At 32.7% G+C, this 18,186-nt stretch overlaps 1 protein-coding gene across 1 annotated transcript in view; it reads left to right on the forward strand.

Moving 5' to 3' along the window:
- Positions 1 to 18,186, forward strand: part of LOC134701793 (uncharacterized) — a 75,784-nt gene that overhangs the window by 8,921 nt on the left and 48,677 nt on the right. The window contains exons 11-27 of the mRNA XM_063562914.1: positions 234 to 522; positions 778 to 867; positions 2,017 to 2,189; positions 2,691 to 2,788; positions 4,729 to 4,954; positions 7,445 to 7,567; positions 8,008 to 8,192; positions 8,993 to 9,162; positions 9,507 to 9,760; positions 10,496 to 10,618; positions 11,247 to 11,458; positions 11,991 to 12,147; positions 13,344 to 13,507; positions 14,248 to 14,413; positions 14,984 to 15,309; positions 15,850 to 16,101; positions 17,447 to 17,596. Coding sequence (XP_063418984.1) covers positions 234 to 522; positions 778 to 867; positions 2,017 to 2,189; positions 2,691 to 2,788; positions 4,729 to 4,954; positions 7,445 to 7,567; positions 8,008 to 8,192; positions 8,993 to 9,162; positions 9,507 to 9,760; positions 10,496 to 10,618; positions 11,247 to 11,458; positions 11,991 to 12,147; positions 13,344 to 13,507; positions 14,248 to 14,413; positions 14,984 to 15,309; positions 15,850 to 16,101; positions 17,447 to 17,596 — 3,158 coding nt within the window. The remainder of the gene's footprint in view (positions 1 to 233; positions 523 to 777; positions 868 to 2,016; positions 2,190 to 2,690; positions 2,789 to 4,728; positions 4,955 to 7,444; positions 7,568 to 8,007; positions 8,193 to 8,992; positions 9,163 to 9,506; positions 9,761 to 10,495; positions 10,619 to 11,246; positions 11,459 to 11,990; positions 12,148 to 13,343; positions 13,508 to 14,247; positions 14,414 to 14,983; positions 15,310 to 15,849; positions 16,102 to 17,446; positions 17,597 to 18,186) is intronic.

The raw sequence follows: 18,186 nt of genomic DNA on the forward strand, positions 1-18,186 counted from the left end.
AACTCACTCAATTATTGGAAATTTTCGAAAACATTATTTGTGAATTTATCATTGTAATTTTTTCTTAAATGGACAAAAAATTCAAGATCAATTATAACGTTCTCTTGAAAATCTAGGTACAGATACATGTACTATTTTAAATAATGCAAGTTCTTATTGTTTAAAAAGATATATGTATCATTTTCTAGAATGCAAGTTATTATAAAGACTCAGTCACATTACTCTTTTGATAGGAAATGAAACAACAGAAAACAACGTTACAACAAACACCAAGGACATCAACATGGACATGACCTTTTACGATTTTAGTGCAGGTCATGATGATTTCAGCTCTACCAGTGGGATATTGTCCATTAGTCCATTCCATGTGACCAGTCCACTTGGTTCCTGGCTGGCTATTTCCAATGATCCAACTGTCGATACATTCTCTGATTGGTTTAGATCGGCATCATCTAATATTGTAGTTCTAGGGGGAATAACTCTATCTTATGACAACAGTACTACTACTTCTGTTGTTAGAAGGTAAAAAAATATATAGGTCTATAGAATTTTTATCTAGTAGAAAAACAAATGAATGCTATAAAGGCTTAATGGCTTTGAAGATTTTAATAGCTTTAATTATAGGAATATAGATTTTGCAAAGTATGACAAGAGATACTGTAAAATTGGGAATTTTTAAAGGAGCATTGGCTGTCAAATTCTTGTTCACCAAGTTGACTCAAATCTTATATAAACAATTAAAAAGGCATGGGTCTTAATATATTTTTTATTATTTAGATTTTACTCTGGTTCCTTCTTTCCTGTGGATAATTCTGGTTATGGAGCAGAAGGTCAGACAGATTGTGGTGGAACACTTCATAACTTTGCGTAAGTTGTCATGTAACAAAATTTTTTTTTGTATTAAATATGTTATTTCATGGACTTGATTTTAGTGTTTAATTACAGTTCATAATCTTTTTTGCCAAAATTCAAGTTATGTATCAGTCTGCATCTTTTAAAACTTGGTCAATGCAAGTAATTTCAAATGATTTCTGATAAAAAGTAAATGTGTTATATGCTTCCCTGGATCTTTCGAAATTTGAACACATTGCTTGGCTCCATGAGGACATTGTAATTATTTTTTTTATTTATTTTTCTTATGTATGTTCTATGTGCAGGCTGTTTATATCTTTTACTTATAGATTATCCTTGGTTTTCTCAACCAGATTGGTTTTCTTGCTTGAGCCAGTATGGAGAAAGTGAGAAAAGCAATCAAGTTGAGATGACCACTGATAATAAAATTGAGAAAGGAAATGGTGAATGTGTCAAAGTGACAACCACCCGACCATAGAGCAGACAACAGCCGAAGGCAACCAATGGGTCTTCAATATAGCGAGAATTCACTGTTTTAACTATGAAGAAGTTGTTAATTTCTTTGACATCAGTACATGTTTCATTAGTTGCTACCAATAATTTTCATATCACACAACTCTGTTTACATATCACCTGACTCTGTTTTCATATCACCTGACTCCGTTTTCATATCACCGACTCCTTTTCATATCACCGACTCCTTTTCATATCACTCAATCCGTTGTCATATCACTCCACTCAATTTTCATATCACTAGACTCCATTTTCATGTGTCACTCGACTCCGTTTTCATTTCACTCAACTCCATTTTCATATGTCACTGGAATTCATTTTCATGTGTCACTTGACTCCTTTTTCATATGTCACTCGACTCGGTTTTCTATGTCACTAGACTCCATTTTCTATGTCACTCGACTCCATTTTCTATATCACTCAACTCCGTTTTCTATATCACTCGACTCCATTTTCATATCACTTGACTCCATTTTCATATCACTCGACTCCATTTTCTATACCACTCGACTCCATTTTCTATGACACTCGACTCCGCTGAGAATAGAAATAATCAGTCAGCAAGATCAAAGGAAACATTTGTAAAATAGCAATAATGTAACTTACTGTTTTGTCTTATGATTATTTTAAATGATTGATGTTGTGTTGTAGCTTCACATCAGCCATAAGAAGTGGTATAACCTTCAGTGGGTCAGAGGTCATAACCCTGGGTGGTGGAGAAGAATTGTGGTTGTTTATAAACAAAAAACTGGTCATTGAAATTGTAAAAAATAGAACAACATCTGATGTACCTTGTCAGAAAATAGATTTATCAACAGCAAATGGTAAATGCATATTATTGCAATATTTATGATTAGCTTTCATCACCGCCACTTACAGATCATGATATATAAAAATACTTTAAGATAAGTGATGTTTAAAATCAGTTCTTTATTTTTTCTGTTCCAAAAGTTAGTTCTTCAATGAACAAAATGATGCTATTTAATCCTTTGTGATCTTAAGCAAAAGCTTTGAAAATTGATTTAAGAGACAGAGACTAGATAAAAATGCTATCTACAGAAATGATCTCATGTCGAAGTTAACCTTATTATGGACTATTTATTTGTAAGTTGAATACCAAATGAAGATGTTTGTCTTAATTTCTTGATAATACAAAAAAGTTATACTTGAATTTCTTCCTAAGCTACCACTTTATTGTGTTTTTTTCTTATATATTCATACATATAATGTTATACTTATTTTGTAGTCAATATGCATAGCACTTAAATTAAGACCAATAAAACTTTACCATGGTTTAGACTAAAATTAGTTATTGTTTAATTTAGGAGGAGGCTATGTTATTCCAGAAGCAGGTGTTTTAGTAAATGGAGATTGTGTTGGGTTATCTCCCCTCACAAGTGCATCTGTATATGTAGAACTAGAGGTGAGTGATGTATGCAAATATATATTTGAATATTACTCCATCTAGTGAGCTAACACTGTTGTGTTTATTTAAGTTGAAAAATTCTAAAGTGGATACTTTGGTGGTCAATATAAAATCAAAAAAATTACCAATATTCATACACTTCATAAGTCTGCAATTTTATAAGAATGCTTGTCAACATGTCTCACATCCTAGACATGAGTCATCAGGACAATTTACTCATGGAATAAAGTTACCGAAGTTCAAAGCCTGGTCCATTGAGCTGCACATAACAAGATGTGTTGCTCTGTGTGAGACAAATAGGGCAAAGTAAAATATATCTTAATTGCTTTAAGATTTACAAGATTTATGTCACATTTTCCATAATTATGTTATACAGTGAAACTTCTCTAAACCGGTCCCTCTTAATACCGGTTCTCCCTTCATACCGGCCAAACCAACAAGTCCCGGCCGTCGTGTATGTAAATAAACGGTCAGGTAACCTTATAAAACCGGCCACCCCTTTAAACCGGATACCGGCCGTTATTTGTGTATTTGTGTAATCAAAATCAATAAAATATCACCTCATAAAACCGGCCTTCTCATTTGTAATCATTAGTCCATACATAATACTGTTATATAAACAAACAAGTTAATCCGGTCAATTAGACACCTGCATGGTCACTGAGTAGTGTTTACCTGTCAATGTCAAATCAATACCCGAATAAATTATCGGTTGAGAGATTATGATCTTCATCATCAGAGCTTTTAAAGCACGATACCGCAAATTGATGATTTCATCCTTACTTACGAAGATAGACCAGACACAGTCAGCTTCTGAACTCTGAAGAGAGATCAATGTTCTGGACGCCATCTACTGGGTAACAAGAGCATGGAACAACACAAAAGAATCTACAATTCAGAAGTGCTTTCGAGTAGCAGGCTTTCCATCGTCTGACCGTGACACAGTTGATAGCACCGCCGATGATGACGACGACGACGATGATGTACCACTGAGTGAACTTGCTAGACAACTTAATTTGTCACCCAACATAGATCCATGCTTCGACGATTCGCTACCAACAGAAGATGATTCAGACGACTGGGAAAGAGAACTCATCAGCAGCTACCAACAAGAGTCAACACACGAGAGCGACGACGATGACGTATCAAGTCAAAGTGAACAAGAACCAGAACAGAAAATGACACTTGAGCAAACCTTAGCTGAAATCAGAAGAATTCATGCCAGTACATCAGCAACTTCCATCCTATCAACAACACAGGCAATGATCACAGATTTAGAAGCCCTTATAGTGAAAAAGAAGTGCCAAAAGAAGCAATGTGCTATTGACAGTTTTCTTGTGTAATGTTTGTGACTGTAATTGTAATATTTCTTAGTGCTCACACTTATTTGAAAATGTATGGTCTTTGTTTAATTTATTATTCGTAGTGCTTCATATTTAAATCAGTTTTATGTTGTAATGAACATGTGTAGTGCTTTAATGTTTGTAAGATGCTTTTGGACAGAATGAATTATCATCGTATGGTACCGATGATCAGTGCATGATAAATTTTTCAATAACATAATATATTGATATTAAAACTGTTTTGTTATATAGTTGCATTTTATTTGTTATTCCTGCAAAATAAAAAATAATAAAGATATAAATGATGTTTTAATATTTATTTCATAATCAATTTAGAATACAAAGCTAAATTTACACAACAAAACACACTTAAAGATTGAGGTACAATACATGGTAAAAAAACACAAATTCATACATATTAAAGGGAAGTAATTCTTATATTGAAGGGAAGTAACTCTTGCTTATTTCAAATTCAACAAACCGGCCACCCCTGAAAACCGGCCGAATCCCGTGGTCCGACGGGCGGCTGGTTTTGAGAAGTTTCACTGTATTTTTGCTTTAGCCATGTTATAATAACTTGTTATCATATTGTAGGTAGGAGAAACATACCCATTTGAGATTTTCCATGCAGAGAGACATCCTTGTACATCAGAGTTATTTATACAGTTTGAGAATGTAGATCTACCAGAGAATGGATCATTGCCATTTAATTATCATCTTACTCCCAGGGAAGATCTTCATGTCAATGGAATTGTGGGAATTTTTAATATCTGGGATATTTTTGCTACAGGTCCATCATTTCAAGTGGAATTATTATCAGGTAATTTTAGAAGTTTTCCCTGTTACACAATTGCAATTAAATATTCTACATGCAGAAATGTTGATAAATTAATGGATGGTTAATTTTCAACAGTTAAACTTTTAACCATACTACGGAAAATAGAATTTTTATAGATTATCGTTGGCCATCTTAACAAGATTGATTTTCTCGCTTGAGCAGGTGTCATATGGTATTTTGAACCCCCTAAAAAGTGAACCCGGGGTCAAAATACCATTCAGTATAATAACCCCTTGTGGCCTCATGTGCAAGTACGCACAAAGAAGATTAAGTAAGTAAGTAAAATGACCCCAGGGTCATTATACCGCATGGTATTTTGACCCAGGTAATTTTTCCCATATGGTATTTTGAATCCCCTGTTTTTGATAAATAGTATTGCAGATAATCTAATTTACAATTTGTTGGCTATCATTTTTTTTAATTTGAGGTTTTTAGTAGGGGATTCAATACACTGCAGGGGGGTCAAAATACCATGGCTAAGTAAAATTTTCAAAACATCTTTTCCTTCATGTTAAATACATACAAACTACTTTTTTTTCGAGTATTATTACTATACTAAGGAGTTAGAATAGCTAGAATTCTGAAATGAGAGGTCTAAAGTAGGGGGTCCAATTTACCCCAGGGGTGTCAAAATACCATGGTTAAGTAAAATTTTCAAAATATCTTTTCCATCATGTTAAATACATACAAACTACTTATTGGAGTATTATTACTATGTTAAGGAGTTAGAATAGCTAGAATTTTTGAAATTCTAGACCTTTAATTTCCAAAATTCTGGCAATTCTAATTCTTTGATGTAGTTACAATACATCAATAAATAGTTTGTATGTATTAAACTTGCTGGAAAAGATATTTAGAAAATTTTACTTTGCCCTGGTAAGTTTTTGTGTTTTGGTCTGTTTTTCTCATACTTTATGCAATAGATCTACTATATTTGTTGTATGGAATGATTGTAAGGTGTGCATGTCTAGCGGGCAGATGTTATCTGACCTTGACCTCATTTTCATGGTTGAGTGGTCAAAGTTAAGTTTTTGAGTTTTGGTCTTTTTATCTTATTCTATAAGCCATAGGTCAACTATATTTGGTGTATGGAAATATTTTATGATCTATATGTCAGTCGCACAGGTTTTATTTGACCTAGACCTCATTTTCACGTTTCATTGCTCAGAGTTAAGTTTTTGTGTTTTGGTCTATTTTTCTTAAACTATAAGTAATAGGTCAACTATATTTGATGTATGGAATCATTGTTAGCTGTACATGTCTGCCTGGCATGGTTCATCTGACCTTGACCTCATTTTCATGGTTCATTGGTCTTTGTTTAGTTATCTTGGTTAATGTTAAGTTTATGTGACAGTTTTTAATAAAGCTTTATACTTAGGACTATCAACATAATATCAATGATTAGTAAAGAAGGCGAGACATTTCAGCATGTGCACACTTGTTTAATCTATGATAAGCTTTAGAATAATGTATAATGTTCTAATATTCATCTAGGATGAAAAAAAACCAGGGGGGGTTCAATTCACCATAGTGGTATTTTGACTCTGGGGTCAATTTACCATGGGGTTCAAAATACCATATGACAGCAGGACAGGGAAAGCGAGAAAAGCAATCGAGTTGAGATGACCAATGATAATCAATTTATCGCTATTTTACCTATGCTGACGTTGTCAATAGTACATTTGCCAATTACCGATTTGATTCTGTTATTACACACTTTTTAAGCAAATTACTAACATTATGCACAGGTAAATTTGCTCTTTCTGCTGGCTCTCCATGGTAAATAAAAATTAATTTCCCTCATAAGGGAAGGGATCTCTAATTATAGGGTCAATTACGGGAATTGGCAAGTAGCCTATTTCATGTCTTTTTCATTTGCAACGCCACGTGCCTCCTTAGTTTCTAGCGATTATTTTTCATCTCAAGTGAGAAGCATAATATGAAAAATTATCACAAAAAAAGATCAAAGGATAAATGCACAAAATAGCGATAATGTCTATTATCTGTACAACTGGTTTATCTTAATATTTTGTACGTCCTATGTGTGTTTTACATGTTTCAACACTGTATGTGTTGTTATTGTTATTTATGTCTGCAAAAAGCTCTACAGAGCCTATGTTTGTAATGTTTGTGTTAACAGGACTTGAGATGAAATTTTGTATTATGTTCTCTATTCCATCTCATTGTGTTACTGTATGCCATTATTCAAGCGAAGAAAACAGTTTTAAGGGAGCTGTTATTGTGGAGTTATAATTTCAACATATGCATTGACAAGAAACTGCAAATATTAATTTCATAAAGTTTATTACACAATCATCAATGAGAATATATTCTTTATTTTGTAAGCTTCACCAAACATTTACTAAAAAGTAAAAAGATGTATTTAACAAAAATAATCTACAGTTAAAAAAATCTTTACACTAAAAAGAAATCCAAGTGTCATTTCACGATTTAATGATATTTATGTTCTAGGAAATGAAGCAAGACATTTTACTCTAAAGGAAGACACAATAGCCAATAGAAATGCTGCTACTACAGTAACTCCACCTACTTATGAATATGTATTTGTCAAAGGCACAAATGTGTCATACGTTGGTAAGCATTTTACCATCTTAAAAATTAGTTATTCTTTATTTTTAATAGTTTCCTTAGTGAAAGCTGTTAGGAAACATTTCATAATTTTCTCAGTATCCCCTCAAACAAAGCTTTTTTTAGGGTGTCTGTCTGTCTGTCTGTCTTTCTGCCTCTGTCATAAAGTAACAAAAATTATTTAAACACCGTTTTTAAACACTAGATGAGGGTGTGCATACATGAATATACTCCCTGTTTGGCATGTTAAAAGGAAGATAACTGAAATTAATTATTTTAATAGACTAGTAGATTTTGGCCAGCATGGTATTCTTTTTGCGCTAAAAATCTCACAGAACTTTTATAAGCTTTTGTTAGACTATGAATTTGCATTACTTATCCTTGGACCAAGTATATGAAAGTCATTGAATTTTTACTTAAATGATAAGAAAAATAATTTATTTCAGAATGTGCCCCCGAAGTATTGATTCCTGAACCGAATACACCTGGATCAGAAATGTTTACAATAAGTACCAGTCAAGTATTGTTGACCTTGGTAACAGAATTAGACTATGAAGTGGAACAAACTTACACTCTTACTTTGAGAGTAGCAGATACAGGCTCAAGGCTGACTGGTTCCCTTGTCATAAGGGTTAGTTTAATTGAGATTTTAATGCAACAACACTTGTAAAGTTCATTTTGATTGGATAAAGTCACTAATTTTCATGGCATCAATTGACAATTGATGCTAGAGAAAGTACGTGCAAGTGCAGACGAAATATGACAGATTTTAAATACATGTTTTAACGTTGTTTTCTGTCAGTTTCATTAGAATGGAGATAACAATATTGTATTTTAAGCTCCAACGTCATCAATTAGTGATTTGGTGGTCGCAAATACCCGTTTACTGTCTCCCCTTATGCTTCGCCAGTAAATTTAATTTGCGACCATCAAATCACCAATTGATGCTGGCAGCTTAAAATACAATACGATTATCTCCTAGGTCGCAGATACAGGCTCAGCCTTGACAGGTGTCCTTATCATATAGGTGAGTACTTCAGAATTATAAACTAAAATAGACTGCAAAATTGACAACAACACTTAATTTACAACTTTTAGTGGTCAACATGTTTGGCCCATTATGTTTGCATCTTTGGGTCCAGAGACAGTATTTCACAGTCACGTTTAAAAAATGAAACAAGACAAAAGCAATAGATTTATTTACAATATGGATGAGTTTCATTTGTTGACCTATTGATATGAAGCAAATGACATGAGCTTTCTAGTATTTTAAGAGATATATTACCACAAGGGACCCAATTGATAAGTTATTTCTTCTAGGTTCATATACATGTGTATAAGCGGATTATAAAGAAAATATTGTGATAACTTGTAGTCTATTTACTTTGTATTGTCATTATAACTAACATTGAAAGAACCTTATTTATACAGGTCATTGTACAAGATGTGAATGACAACTGTCCAAGTTTAACCAGTATATCGTACATCACACCACGACCTATACTACAGTTAGATCCTTTGTTTAATGTACAGTCACAGGATTCCGACAGTGGGATCAACGCTGAGATACAGATCTACATATCACCTGTAATATATGAAAGGTTAGATCAATTACATGTACTTGAAAAAGACCAACAATATAAGTTGTAGATAGTTGTTTAAAAAGTGTATACCATGATCTCACTAATTTATTACTCTACCAATCTCCATTTAAATAGATTATGGAAGCTAGAGTCCATGTTTTTATGAGACTCCAAATATTAGTTTGAAAAAAAATGAATGATATGACAATGTCATTAGGTACATATTAAGCTTGAAGTTTATTAGAAAACATGCATTACTTGTTAAGTAGGGTGTAGGATACAAGATGACTACAACCTCAATTTATCATTTGCTATTTGATATCCCAATATTATGAGTAACTTTATACAAATTCTGTTTTAAGTCCACCAGTAGATTTTAGCTACATTTCTGATATCAGACGTCAGGTGTACAATGGTAGCACAGAACTTACGTTAGAGATAATTGGGATAGATCAGGGGACACCACCCAGGGGTAGTGCTGTCAACGTTACAGTCAATATCAGTAACACTTGTCTGATAGATGAGTTATTGGACAGAACCAATATGTTATTTACAGTGAACCAATCATCTGGTGATGTCTACCTCAGAATACCAGGGTATTGGGTCATTAATTATAGTAAGTTTTACTCCACAATTTGTATCAATGTTTGTTAAGTACAGCACTGCAAATACATTTTCCTTTTTCCTTTTTAATAAGAATTTGGTTTGAAAAGAGTGTCAGTTACTCATGTTTATCCTTTGGTACACTTATAAAGATGTTTTATTTACTGTAAAGTGAAAAAAGGGAAAAATAGGTTTGAAATCTATTTTCAAAATTTATTACAATGATACTATCAATAGATTTTTCCAAAATGGATATCATTTGCATGTAAGTATTATCTCAATATACATTTTATGGCCTCAGGTTTGTCAGTGGCTTATCAATAATAATAATATAGAAACTTTGAATCTTATAGCTATATAGTCTACCTTTAAACCTTATGAATATATTGTATTTTTATACCCCATTTATGTGCATTATGTTTTCTGGTCTGTGCTTCCTTTCGTCTGTTCGTCTGTCCATCCATTCATTTGTTAGTCCGTCTGTCCTGCTTCAGGTTAAAGTTTTTGGTAGAGGTAGTTTTTGATAAAGTTGAAGTCCAATCAACTTGAAAGTTAATACACATGTTCCCTATGATATTTCTAATTTTAATGCCAAATTAGAGGGTGTTTACCTGATTTTTACGCTCCATTAAACATAGTAAATGATAGTGCGGATGGGGCATCTGTGTACAAGGGACACATTCTTCTTGATTGTGTTCACATGTGTAACAGCGCTCAGTTCAGTTATTTACCATTCATCTATTTTTAGCCTGCATAGATTATATTGGTATATATAATGGTTTAATAAGAGATGACCAGATGACTGCATCGTCATCCAGGAGTAAACTGACGCTACCAGACAGAGCCAGATTGGAAAATAATGCATCTGATCGTAAGTCACATAGAAAACTTTAAAGCCATAATTAGATGTTTAAAATTCTGCTTGGAAAATTGTAGTAAAAGTCTGAATGGAAATCAGTGAAAAAAACATAAATTAAAATAACAAACCAAAACAAAAAAAATTGCAAAAACTACTTGGTATTACTGCACACAACATTAACCGCCAACAAAAAACCCCAGACAAAAAAAGAAAACACCAAACACCAAAAGAATCAAAAGTTTGTATTTTGACATCAAGCTGGTCAGCAAGAGTCAGATTAATATGTCAGTACATGGTGTAAACAGCTGCTACCTTGGTAACTAGCTTCTTAAAAATCTGACTCAGCAGCATGACTTTAATTCATATCCCATTCAACATATCTTTGTCCTAATATACATGTAATATTACCACTGGACATCAATTTATCAATTCATATAATACATATGTTCTTTTACCATCGCCAAATTTCATATTGTCATGAACATGGCAGTTGTTTTGCCTTCGTTTGATGTGTTTGAGCTTTTGACTATGCTATGTGATTAGGGCCTTTTCTGTTTTGAATTTTCCTTGGAGTTCCTTATTTTGTTATTTTACTTTTTTCTTTACAATATCCTCTATTATCAATTGTTCTATATTACAGCTGTGTTTGGTCCTCTTGCTGGAGGATGGGTGGCAGGAACCAACGACCTTGACCAACATATAGAGGTCAACATGGAAGAATTCTATCAGATTAAACAGATACATTTACAAGGTCAGCAAGATGAAGCTAATTGGGTGACAGCTTTCAGAGTTTATTATGTTGATAATACAACAGGAAACTGGACACTTTACAAAAATGATGTAGGGGAATTTGTAAGTAAAATAGGTTTACAATGAAGTTATATATAAATATTGCGACTCTTAATTTAGGTATTGTCAGCTAAACAATGTATATATTTCATGTTTTAATCAGTATACTGTGGATTTATTTTCGTTGGTGTCAATTTTCCTAGATAAACATATGTTCGTGGATATTTGATTTTGTGGTTTTGCCAAAGTTGCATACATTTATCCTTAAGAAAATTTTTCATTCGTTGAACATCCAATTTTGTGGTTAAACTGTACCCATGAAAGCCACGAAAATTGGTACCCAACAAATAATAATGAATTCACAGTAATAACAATTAAAGCCTTCATCAACTGTTTATGAAATATTTTCTGTGTGCTTTGAAAGCTGTGAAGCATTGATAAGCTGTCTTCTCATGTAAAGTGTGCATATTTAAAAACTAATCTCGTACAAAAACAATGTAGTATTTTCATGACAGACATGAAAATAAATTGTAACTCTGCTAGGATCTTATCGCAGTTACATGCATCAGAACAAATAATTTATTTCCAATTTAAGATATTTCTTGGTAACAATGACCAGGACACTATAAGGACTACAGATCTTAACCCACCAATAGTGTCTCAGTATATCAGAATTAACCCCAGGAATTGGACAAACAACATTGGATTAAGGATGGAGTTGTCTGGATGTCCTCTAGCACTACAGTATTATTGTAAGCTGGAATTGTTCACTTTAGAAGTTTCTTACTATGAAATGTGATTATTATTTTTTTTTATTCTAAAGACCAGTTTAAAACTGTATTGCAGCATATTTCTTTCAGGATGAGTAAAAAGTATAAAGATGTGATATACTTGCAAATGAGACAACTATACATAATCAAAGTACTGAAGTACTTAACATCGGATGACCACAAGTTCTTCTGGATGGTCAAAAGCACTTGTCTCAGAAAAAAAAGAACATATCTCTTTACCTGAAACTGAGGTTAATGTACAGAGATATATTTTTTTCTGAGACAAGTTCGTGTGTGGATGATGAATAAATGACAGGAAATTCAACTTCACTTTAATAACTATTATATTGTAGTGATACAAATCAGTATACACTGATTTGTTGTTATAAATTATATTAAAATAGCAGTTACATATATATGATTTCCATCCATTTGTATATCATTCTATTCTACTATTCTAATAATATTGTAATGCAAGTGCATGGTGGACACTTTTCTGTTAAAAATAGATTTTTCTAAAAGATTGGATACGAGTAGACATTCATATTTTCCTGCAAAAACAATTACAGAGTTGCTGGTATTGTCGCAAAACGTTCTTTAGTATTCTTCTGCATGCTTTAACACAATTTTTCGGTACGTGTGCACTGATATTATCAATGATTTTTTGCTTATATATATATATCTAACACAAAACATTTTTATATTATAATTTATGTTGTAAACAAAAATATTTTTATCAGTATTTATTGAAGAGATGTATTTATATCAAACCATAAGGAATGTTATTTTGCACTCGTTTATGTGCGCATATTTATCATGTTTATAGATCCGTTGCAAACTAAAAACTAATTTACATAATGGAAATTTAGGTGATAGCAATACATCGGAATTACCTCAAGGTCATCGCAATGTAAAAATGACTCGACAAAAAATGCGAATGAGAGTTTTTTTTCTTTAAAAATCAAATAGAATTAAAAACCAATAATTTTGAATTTACATGTATCAAGTTTCAGTATGAATTCAGCCAACAATTCATTAAAGAAATGACAAAATCCAACATCAGCCATCTGGTATTTTAGGTTTTAATTTCTTTTAAGAAGCAAAATAATTGTATATTTGATTTTAAAAAACATTTACCAACTTTAATCCTCTCTGATTCCCCCCCCTAATATTTACAGATGATACCAGCTGTGAGAGGTGTTATACCTCCTCTTATTGCCTTGGTGATGGAGAAACACATATGTGTGGACGATGTGAGAATGGCACTGCCCCATGTGATAGAAGTCCTACAGAACATTCATTTGGTGCACAGTCAGAGTGTTCATCTTGTCTGGATGGTTGGGTAGGTGTTGATAATTAAATGAATAAAATGAGGCATGGTGTACCTGTATATAAATATGTCAATGAGACAGCAACAAATGGACACCAAAAACCAAAATACATCTAATTTAGATTGTTGGAAATGTTCAGTCCTATGAAGTGGGTCTCATTGGAGTCTAAGCGTGACATGAGAGTGCCGATTTTTTGTAAGCGTGACACGTGAAAGTCAAATTATTGTGTCGTGAAAACGGGAATTGAGGTCTAGCGGGACCTGGAAAATGACAAAAAAATTAGAATTGCATACATACATAGTGTCAGTGGGATATTGGAATCTGACTAAACAGTAAGTGGGATCTGGGATCAGAACCCCCCAACGAGGCCCCCTATGAACAGGAATCATTTGGTTATATAAGGTTCCAAGCTCATTTGAGAAATTATTAATAATGATAAAGAAAATGTGCTGTCTTTTATTATGACAAAAAATAAACCACTAGATATCAGCATGTGATGTTCAAGGATTGGGATAGGAACTGTGCATACTTTGTATGGAAGGTTATACCTTAACATATGATAATTATACATATGTTCTAGGATTATGTATGTGTTATATTTTGTAGATATATGAGGATAATTAAATTTAACAATGTGATTGTTTTTTATATCCTAGGATTAACAAGTATGTTATATTTTGTTTGATATGGACAAGTATATCTAAGGGATCATTATAATATGTCCTTGTATGTAATGTGTAATATTTTGTAGATATGTAAGGATGGTTATGCCACACCATGTGCTAATTATACATATGTATTGGGATGTAATGATACATACTGCCCTGACACATGTACACTGTGTGAGCCTGGATATGCCTGTAGAGGTGGACAGAGATACATCTGTCTTCCAGGAACTTATTCTAAGGGCTCTGATGGTAAAGGTTTACAATACATGAGATTCAAATTTCGAATTTATGAATGAGCTACCCAATAGTCTGACTAGGCTTATTTTGGGGAAACTTGTCTTAGGACAGTTAACATCAAGTTAAGAAAAATGCTTTTCAGGTCAAATTTTTCAGGGAAAAAACACCATTTAGATTATCATTTATTTAAATCATTTAAAGTAAAATTATAATATATAAATTCACTTTCAGTTGTTCAGTTATACCTCTACTCAATTAGTGAGCAGAGGATGATGTTGTTTCTACCCTAGTACTGTGTTGTTCAGTTTTTTTTGTGTAAAATTTAATCATTGGAAAGATCAATATAATGTTAAAACTACCAATTTGTATGACATCATAAAGAATTTGCTACCTATCTTTGGCCTTGAAATAATCTGTTAATCACACAAGACAACTTAACACTTACCAAATGTCTTCATTTATTAAGTTCACTATGTATCTATATTGTTAGTTTAAAATCCAATCAATGCTGCAAAAAAAATAATCTAAAGGCAATACTCATAAGTTTGATAAAAATAATCTTTTGTTTTATATTTTCATTAGAATTTTGCACCATATGTACAGAAGGATTATATCAGGATGAGGCGGGCCAATCAGCGTGTAAAAAATGTCCGTCTGGTTACTATAGCAGCAAGTCAAAAGACCGCTGTAATGTATGTGATGTTGGATCCTATAGTCTAGGTGACGGGAAAGTAGGATGTATTGCCTGTACTAGTACTACAGAATGTCCTTGTATGGGAAATACAGCCTGTTTTGAAGCTGGGGGTAATAGAGCAGGGTGTATCAACAAAGGAGCAGGGAGTTATGAATGTCTAGACTGTCCAGCAGGATTTATTGGTGATGGAGTGACCTGTGCTGATATAGATGAGGTATCACAAGTTTAAAAAAAATGATTTTAGTTTGTGTGATATGATATCTGGTTTCTTTGATATTTTGAAGTTAACTATTTGTGACTTCATTCAGAGGGATAAGATTCAATAGTAATATTTTGAATGAAAGGATACAGAACTGTTACTAGATTGTTAATTGCTCAACCACTAAGGCTTCGATAGCATTTACATTATAACTCATGGAAAAGCAATCACACAAAAACCTAGCTACCGGTAGAACACAAAATTTCATTTTACAATTCAAACTGCCGTCATGCCAAGGCATATGATAAATCTTATATATCCTAAAAATGGATACATAAGCAATGGCTGGAATAAAATCTCAGTCTTTAACCCAGATTCCTATAACACAATATTTCACAGTTATTCTTTGTGCTATTGATATGTTTTCAATCAGTTTTCAATTGTAAATTTACAAGCCATATTTCAGAAATACACTTTATTATTATTATTACTATTTCATGCAAAATAACGATGTTTGTTTTAATATTTGCTGACAGTAGTTGTTATCTTTTGTAGTGTGTATTACATCTTCCTTGTTGGAACAAATCAGCCTGTATTAACACAGTACCTGGTTACCAATGTTTAGCATGCCCATATGGATATACTGGTACCTATGAAGATGGACTGGCATGGAATAATACAGTCAGAGTGTTTGAGCTAATGAACCAAGAGTTAGCTCCCTTACAGAAACAGATTTGTGTTGACATAAATGAGTGTCTGACAGATAACGGGAGATGTGATCCATTGTCTCCATGTGTTAATACTATAGTAAGAAAAATATATAATTTTCAGTTATTCACATTCACCAAACAATTTCCTATATCTGTAAAGAAACCAATTATTATAGTCATCATGATTCTGACAAGGATTACATATATAAGAGTAGTTTAGATAACAGGTAGAAAATGGCTGGACTGAATTTCACTACAATATCCATATCGACTAGTAAACTGTATTGTTCTGTTGTTTAGATTCAATCATATTATTATAAATGAACATATAACATATAACAAATTAAATGAATAAAAGGTAATATGAGATTAATGTATTTTTAGCTCACCTGGCCCGAATATGCCATCACTTGGCATCCGGCGTCGTCCGTCGTCTGTCGTCTGTCGTTGTCGTTGTCGTCATAAACTATTTAAAAAATCTTCTCCTCTGAAACTACTAGGCCAAATACTTCCAAACTTTAACTGAATGTTCCTTAGGGTATCTAGTTTATAAATTGTATTTGAAGTGTTGATCTATCAACAAACATGGTCGCCATTGCTAAAAATAGAACAAAGGGGTCAAATGCAGTTTTTGGCTTAAATCTCAAAAACGAAAGCATTTAGAGCAAATCTGACAAGGTAAAAATGTTCATTAGGTAAAGATCTATCAGCCCTGAAATTTTCAGATGAATCAAACAACCCATTGTTGGGTTGCTGCCACTTTATTGGTAATTTTAAGGAAATTTTGCAGTTTTTGGTTATTATCTTGAATATTATTATAGATACAGATAAACTGTTGATAGCAAAAATGTTAAGCAAAGTAAGATCTACAAATAAGTCAATTTGACCAAAATTGTCAATTGACCCTTAAGGAGTTATTGCCCTTTAAAGACTTTTTTCACAATTTGTTCATCATGTTGACTTACTTTAAAAAATCTTCTCCTTTGAAACTGCTGTATCAATTTTAGCCAAACTTAGGCTAAATGAGTTTCAGAGTATCTAGTATAATTTTTATATTTTATTTCCTTGTATGTCAAGAAACATAGCTCCTATGGAACATAGGAGAAAATGATTATTTTTTTTTGCTTTTGAAGAAAATAGGACGATTCAAAGAACATTTAAATAAATTGAAAAGCCAAATTATTCATTGATTAGAGATTTAACCAAAAAAATTAAGGTGAGCGATTCAGGCTCTTGAGAGCCTCTTGTTTTAAATAGAGATTATCAAAAATATGCTACAAACACGAATACTTAAATATAGAAAAGAAATTTGATATACCAAATAGGAGGCAATAAAAAACTGTGTTACGTTTGACAAAGTATGTTTCCATATTGATGTTTTGTTTGTGTTAGATTGTCATACCCTTGGACAGATGATAAACAGTGATAATTTATTTAAACAGGGTAGTTACTATTGTGGGTTTTGTGCAGAAGGGTATGCTGGTATACCAAGTATCAACTGTTACTCTTCAAACTACTGTCAGACTGGACAACACACCTGTTCACAGTATGCTACCTGTATTTACCTAGGACCAGGAGAGTATTCTTGTGAGGTTTGTATTGTGTTGAGTTGGCACTCATTTTACCAATTGATGTTGTTTAAGAATTATCTGAGCATGCTACTTTTTTATGGCCCCGCAACGAAGTTGTTGATGCCATATAGTTTTACGCTTGTCTGAAATTCCGAAATTCCAAAATTCAGTAATTCCGTCATTCTGTCTTTCCGCAACAAACCATTAGACAGAGTTTTTTCTAAACGCCTTCAGATATTGGGCAGATTTTTGGTATGTGAGTTGACCATGATGAGTTACAGATCAAGTTTAAGTTTCGTTCTGCTCCGCTTTTTTTTTGCCGAAATTACAGCCTTTGGACTTTGATAAATTGTTGAAAATCACAGTTATACAGACTTTTTATCTATAAGCCTTTCAGAATTTGAGCTGATTTTTGATATTGGAGTCTACCATCATGTTTGTGTCCACATGTGTCCACACTTTTTGGGAGGGGCGATTCGTGTCAGTTTGACACATCTAGTTTTTACTCAGACTAAGAACATACCGTAAACCTTTTAAAATTAAAACTGTCACAAAAACGTATATATAAAATTTGAAAGGAAAATACATTTGTGTAAAATAACAATTACCAA

This window comes from Mytilus trossulus, unplaced genomic scaffold (assembly GCF_036588685.1).
Source record: "Mytilus trossulus isolate FHL-02 unplaced genomic scaffold, PNRI_Mtr1.1.1.hap1 h1tg000343l___fragment_1__unscaffolded, whole genome shotgun sequence".
Classification (NCBI taxonomy): Eukaryota; Metazoa; Mollusca; class Bivalvia; order Mytilida; family Mytilidae; genus Mytilus; species Mytilus trossulus.